The sequence below is a fragment of the Leptomonas pyrrhocoris genome, assembly GCF_001293395.1.
Source record: "Leptomonas pyrrhocoris isolate H10 chromosome Unknown, whole genome shotgun sequence".
Taxonomy (NCBI): domain Eukaryota; phylum Euglenozoa; class Kinetoplastea; order Trypanosomatida; family Trypanosomatidae; genus Leptomonas; species Leptomonas pyrrhocoris.
In genome coordinates, this window is record NW_015438389.1 from 96,063 (window position 1) to 102,671 (window position 6,609).

Below are 6,609 nucleotides of genomic sequence, written 5' to 3' on the forward strand. Positions count from 1 at the left end.
TAAAGAAGAACGGAATTGGGGCAGATACTAGATAGTGAAGAAACAATGAGTAGCCTTGATGGGGACATTGATGCCAGGTACTCGCTAGTGATGTATTTCCCCAAATGCCGTGCAGTCACTTCGACTCTTGACTTCCTATCCTTCTTATTCTGTTTCTTCTTTTCGCTTCCAGTTTTATACTTTGAAAAAACAAAAAGAGTTGTTTATTTACATATTGAATCTCGGACGAGGCATCATCCGGCTACGTCAATGACAAAGCGATCTACTCGTATATATATATATATATATATATTCTTATTTGCAGTGTGGAATGCGTGTTGTCCAGGGAGAGACACCGTGGCAGCTGCACACCGATGTGTTATCCAGGCGCATGCGGTACGGACTCCGCCGCATACCCCTCTTCGCACCTCTCGCATCTGAACAGGGAAAGGCACCTACGCAAATGGGGAGTATTGTTCTCGCTATTGCTCCGTTCTTTTCATGATGGCGAGAAGAACCCTTTGACATATATATGGGGAGAGAAAATGATCGAATGACCAGCCATGTTGATGCAGCTGTCCTATATGTGATTATTATGATTTGATTTGATTGGTTCTCTGCTCTCTCTCGCCCTCCTCTTCGATTGTTGTTCTTCTCGTGCTGTTGTCCTGCCCTTTCTTTGCTTTGCCGTCGAATGCTCCGAGCTGCGTTGACAACAACAATTAAGAAGATATTGATATCCCCCGAGGTGCAGGAAGCGAGCCGTAGCCATCCCCCCTCTCCCCACCCACATATGCGTTGACACATGCACGCAATGACCACGGCAAAGGAGTATGCGCTTTGCTTTCTCACGCGCGGTGACGACGTGCTCCTGCTGAACCGACTGAAATCGCCGTTTATGGGCAGCTGGAACGGCGTGGGCGGAAAGCGCGACAGCCAGGAGACGCCGTTGGAGTGCGCACATCGTGAGGTGGAGGAGACCGAGTTTGCACCGCAGAGCTACACCGTGCGCTCTTCGGGTCGCATGCAATGGACGGAGCAGGGACGTCTGCTTGGGGTGCTGCATCTCTATCTCATGGAGCTGCACGCGGCGCCGGCGCTGGCGAGGTACCCGGAAAGCACGCGAGAGGGAATTTTGGCGTTCCGTCCGCTGCGGTGGGTGCTGGACCGCGCGAACACCGGCGGTTTCTGATTCCCGCGCTGCAGGCTGCGACGGCACCGACCGAGTTTGAGTGCGACCACGACAGGGAAGGCAATCTCGTGCGCATGGCTCAGACGGCGTGAAGCGATGACGGCTGCTTGCTCCGTTCCCTCTGCGTGCGCGACGACGTTGGCGAACTGCACTGCTGCTGGTGCCGTTGCAGTGTGAGGGAGAAACCCCCCAAGAATGTGTCGTATCGGGGGAGTTCGTCTGCTTTTCTTTTTTCTTTTTTCATCCATAGAAGCACGCATAGAAGGCGCAGCATATATATATATACACGTATAGAGAGAGATGCTTGACGAGGGTCGTGGCGGTAGCAATATCGATTGTCAGATATATATATATATATATATGAGAAGTTTGCAGGGGGTGCCAGGTTGTACCGGCGCGTTCCGCTGTCACAATAGGAGAGAGACAAAGACAAAGAACCGAAACCACCTCAACCGCTCTGTTGATGAAAAACAGAAAGATCGTCGTGAGGAAAGGTTGGCAATGACGTGCAACAGCACCGCAAGGGCCATACTAATAGTAATAACAACCCATCGTGTACTTCTCCACTTCCACGCGCTCCCCTTCCTCTGTTTCCCTCCGCTCGTTTACCCCCTCCCCCCTTGCATCTAACCATGAACAACACAAACCGAATACCACCTTTACCATATAAATACAAAAGAGAAATATTCGTATTTCACCCCCTCGCTCTCGCTCTCCCAATCTTCTTTCTTCGCTATTATTATTATCATTTATATAAAAATCTTCTTGAAGCTCTCTCTCTCCATCTCTCTTCCCCTTCAGCAAGTGCTCCTTCCGCCGTTTTTCGCCCCTCCTCGCTACACCGATCCCAAGTGCTCACCTCTTTTTATTTACACGGAAAAGAAAATCTTTTCTTTTTTCAACCATGTCAACGATCAAGACAACACCGATGTCAACGAAGGACACAACGAAGGACACGACGACGACCACGCCGCCCTCTGTTCCCCGCAAGCGCTACAGCTTCATGAATGACTACAGCGAGGGGATGCACCCGCAGGTCCTCGAGGCGATGATGCAGGAGAACAACGGCAAACAGAACCCCGGTTACGGCCTCGACGCGCACTGCGCGGAGGCTGCCCGCCTGATCCGGAAGGCCGCGGATGCGCCCGACGCGGATGTGCACTTCATTTCAGGTGGCACGCAGACCAACTTAATTGCTATTTCAGCGGCGCTGCGGCCGTGGGAGTGTGTGATTGCAACGCAGCTCGGCCACATCAGCACGCACGAAACCGGCGCCATCGAGGCGACGGGGCACAAGGTGTTCAACGTCTTCTCGCGTGACGGCAAGATGCGGGTGGCGGACATCGACAGCGCCTTGCACGAGAACAACTCCGAGCACACGGTGAAGCCACGCATGGTGTACATCTCGAACACGACGGAGGTCGGCACGCAGTACGAAAGGCACGAGTTGGAGGAGATTTCTAGTTTCTGTCGCGCACACGACCTGCTCCTCTTCGTCGACGGCGCGCGCATTGCGTCGGCGCTCACCAGCCAGCACAACGACGTCACCTTAGCAGACATGGCGCGGCTGACGGACATGTTCTACATCGGCGCCACGAAGGTGGGAGGGATGTTTGGAGAGGCCCTCGTCGTCTTGAACGACGCCCTCAAGCCGGACCTGCGCTTCTTGATCAAGCAGCGCGGCGCGTTGCTCGCGAAAGGGTGGATGCTGGGGATTCAGTTTGAGGTGCTCATGAGGAACAACCTCATCTTCGAGCTCGGCGCCCACTCGAACAAAGCCGCGGCCATCATCAAAAACGGACTGCAGGAGTGTGGCCTGACCTTCGCCTACGACTCGGAGAGCAATCAGCAGTTCCCGATCATGACGATGGCCCTCTACACGGAGATTTCGAAGGAGTACGACTGCATGCTCTTCGAGGACCGCCGCGACGGCACCGCCGTGGTGCGCTTCGTGACCTCCTGGGCAACGCCAGAGGACGCGTGCCATGAGTTTGTGTCGTCGCTGAAGCGAATCGTGGCCGCCACAGCAGCGGCGTAGTTCCACGCACACACACACACCTCCCTCTCTTTCAAAGCGGCGACGGCCCCTTAAAAGCGAAGAAAAAAAAGTCCCTACTAATATATATATAAAGGTGGTTAACAAAAAAGCAAAGGTGCGATCATCGGGCAAGCAGGACGCAGGGCGCTGACACACGCTGCCGGGCGCGCGCGTCACGCGACGCCATCCCCCGAGAAAGAAAACAAAAATTAAAAAGAAAAAAAAAGAATAACATCCCAGTAAAACAAAATCGATTTTTGTACTTGGTGCACCTGGTGATTTCTGGAGTTTATTGTTATTATTATTATTATTATGATTTGGTTTTGTGTTGGTTTGCTGTTTCATGTGCGAGTTGATGCGCGATCTAACGGGGGTTTAAAACCCTCGCGGAGAGAGAGAGAGAGAGAGCAAGAACGACTTGTGCGACGCGGAAGGCGGCAGAAGAAGAAAACAACGCTCTTAGCAACGGCGGAGATGTGCGTGTTGTGTGTGTGTAAGAGAGTTCATATTGCTCCCCAGCCCCTTCGCTGTCGTTGATCTCTTCCTGCCTCGCCTGTGGGAAGCGCGCGCCGAGAGCACCATCTGCACCTGTCGCCGCAGCAGTTCAAGTCGGTATTCTTCTAAAAGAGCAACCAGCAGCAACAACGACAACAAGAAAGGAAAAGTCACTATATATTTTTCTCTTTTTTCTGATCCCTGTTCCCCACGACGGACTCTTCGTGTGTAGCAGCTTTCTCCCCAGTCTCTTCCCTCTTTCTTCTATTATTATTTATTATTGTTACTTATTATTACTTTGCTGCTGTCTGCTCATTTGTGTTTTCGGGAGGGGAAGGGGGGGGGGGGCGCTCCTCTGCTCTTCTCTTCTTTGCCTAACTGAACTTTTTTGTTTCGAACCCCCATCCACCCATCACAACAACCATCATTATCATTATTATTATCATTACCATTTGCGAGTGTTCTTTTGGTTTCGAGTCGATGTCAGCGCTTCAAAACACTCAGGCACCCTTTCTTTTATTTGTATTACGTGGGCTGCAAATGGAAAGGGAAAAAGAAGAACCTGTGTGTTGTTCGAAGTAACCCGAGAGACAAGTGAGGAGAGGAGGAGGGGAGGGGAGGTCGGAAGCAGACTGTGGAGTCGAGGGCCTCCTGCATATTCATTCTTGCTACAATCTGATTTTGCTTTGTTTTTTTAATTATTTCGTGCCTCCACTTCGTTGATTCAATCAGAGGAAGCGTCGCCTTTGGCATTTCTTTCAGCGCACTTTACTGCTATTATTATTATTATTGCCATTTACTATTCCTTCTAACTCGTGCATGTTTGTTCTTTCTCTCTCCCCTTGACGAGGTTCAATAATATATATATATATATATAGCTTATTCAGCCCTTTGTTTGTAGTGTGCTTTTCTGTAGTTGTTGCTGCTGCTGCTGCTGCGGTCATCGACTCTGCGTGATAGAATCATCTATCTACTGGGAAAGTAGTTAGCAGCCCGGTGCTGCGTGCGTCTCTCTCTCTCTCTATCTTTATCTCTGTATGTGTGTGCGTGCGTCTATGTGTATGATGGATGGATTCAGATTGCGTTTGTATTCTACCGACTCGTCTTGGATGAGTACTTTTTGGGGGTTAACACCCGCGTGGTTTGCGTCGTCAGGGAGGAGGAGGAGGGGAGGAGGTGCACTTATATGTATATATACGTGAGGTGATCCGCCCCTTCTCTCTCCCTCGCTCCTTCTCACCTCCTTACGTGACTTCTATTGTTTTCCTTTCATAGGCGGGCGTGCGTGTGTGTGTGTGTGTGTATGCTCATTCCTATTTTCTTCAGCGAGAAACGAGAAGCGAGCAGCAAAACATATATATATATATATAATACCCACAAGAACGGTTAAAACCCCCGTTCGATTGACAGCGATAAACACTCAAACCAACACACATTCCTTTTCTTTTCTATTTCTTTCTGGTTCATTAGCTTTGTTTCCAAAATCTTTTCTCTTCCCCCTCTACTCTACTTTGACTTCGCTGCATCTCGCAGTTCTCTTTTAGTACTTTGTATTTCTTTCGGGGTTTGATGATGCACGGTGTGTTTACCGTAGGAAAGGAAAAAAAGAAAAGGAATAAGACCGCCGACACTCGGGCATGCGAGCTCCTTTGACTTCTCTCTCTCTGTCTCTCTCTCTCTCTCGCCGGCCGCACGAGAGACACTGGTCACTACAAAGCGCAAACACACTAAGTTAGACAATAAAAAAACAAAAAATTGTGAATAGCAATGTTATCTTTTCGAATGCGGCTTGTTCGTCAGTTCGATTGTCATGCTCATCTCGTGTGAGTGAATGTGTGTGTGTGTGTGTGTGTGCTTCGTTGACTGCCCCTTCTCATTGATCTTCTTCTTCTCCTTTTTTCATTTTCTTATGTTTTCTGTATCCGTTCATGTTGCTGCTTCTGCCTGATGAATCGCAGAGTCGCACCCATCAGCCGACCTCGCAAGCAATCCAACACAAAAGGAAGCGGCAGAAACCATCTTCCGCGTACTTCTACTTATAGATATATGTATATCCAGCAAGAACTATATTCACATAATTTCTCTCCCTCTCTCTCTCTCTCGCTCCGTATTTTACTCCGCCATTGTGCACATCACAGCGCGACGTAAAACAAGCAAAAATAAACGGAAAAATATTTTTGGTGTTGTTGCCCTCCGTCTTGCTTGCTGCTGCTGCTCCTCCTCTTCTTCTTTTGTATTTTACTCCGTTAACATTCATCGCGGTTACGCTCCACTCTTTCATTCCAAGCGATTAAATAAATAAATATATGTATGTATTGATCTGCTTTTGAGTTTAAACTATTATTATTATTATTATTACTATTGCATCAGCCGCTGGACAACACACGGAAAAGGATGGGCGCCGTTTTATCGGCGCTGCTCAGCGCGCGCAACGCCTACTCGGTGACACCGAGCACCCCCATCGCTGACCTGCAAGCGTATGGACCGTTAAGCCGGCCCGTGCCGGACACCACCGAAGTGCCAGCCTCGACCAGCTCTGCCACCTACCGCAACGGCCGTCTCTACGCAGAGGACGCCTATCAGGCCCTGTGTACGTCGGTTTACCACGGCGACAACACCACACAGCGATTTCGGCAAGTGTGTGAGACGTACGCCGAGGAGCCCCGCATCGAGTACCGGCCGCTGATTCGGCGGGCGCGGGAACCCATCGACGTCGGCAAGGGCGAGCAGCGCGTGATGGAGATCACGTACCTTGGACCTACGCAGCGCATCACGCTCGGGGAGATGTGGACGTCCATCATGAGCTTCAGCCGCGGCCTCGCGGAGCTCGGACTGGCCCCGCGCTGCAACGTGTCCATCTACGAGGAGACGCGGTGGGAGTGGCTGGCGACGATGCACGGCATCT

At 50.6% G+C, this 6,609-nt stretch overlaps 3 protein-coding genes across 6 annotated transcripts in view; all 3 read left to right on the forward strand.

The window, feature by feature from the left end:
- Nucleotides 1-681: 681 nt before the first annotated feature.
- Nucleotides 682-1,171, forward strand: ABB37_09632 (hypothetical protein; the record flags this gene model as incomplete). Of its 2 annotated transcripts, none has more annotated exons than XM_015809215.1 (1): nt 682-1,171. In XM_015809215.1, the coding sequence occupies exon 1, from the start codon at nt 785-787 to the stop codon at nt 1,169-1,171; it is 387 nt and encodes a 128-aa protein (XP_015652151.1). In that variant the 5' UTR covers nt 682-784. The 2 variants fall into 2 exon arrangements, with proteins under 2 accessions (XP_015652151.1, XP_015652152.1); XM_015809216.1 differs by having other exon boundaries at nt 705-1,171.
- Nucleotides 1,172-1,848: 677 nt separating this feature from the next.
- ABB37_09633 (hypothetical protein) lies at nt 1,849-3,209 on the forward strand (the record flags this gene model as incomplete). Of its 2 annotated transcripts, none has more annotated exons than XM_015809217.1 (1): nt 1,849-3,209. In XM_015809217.1, the coding sequence occupies exon 1, from the start codon at nt 2,076-2,078 to the stop codon at nt 3,207-3,209; it is 1,134 nt and encodes a 377-aa protein (XP_015652153.1). In that variant the 5' UTR covers nt 1,849-2,075. The 2 variants fall into 2 exon arrangements, with proteins under 2 accessions (XP_015652153.1, XP_015652154.1); XM_015809218.1 differs by having other exon boundaries at nt 1,941-3,209.
- Nucleotides 3,210-5,660: 2,451 nt separating this feature from the next.
- The window catches only part of ABB37_09634 (putative mitochondrial long-chain-fatty-acid-CoA ligase), a gene marked incomplete at its 3' end in the record, with an annotated part of 6,093 nt that continues 5,144 nt past the window's right edge, over nt 5,661-6,609 (forward strand). Inside the window, exon 1 of one of the 2 annotated variants that reach the window (XM_015809219.1) lies at nt 5,661-6,609. This exon is cut by the window's right edge and continues 5,144 nt beyond it. The other variant, XM_015809220.1, reaches the window with a different exon arrangement.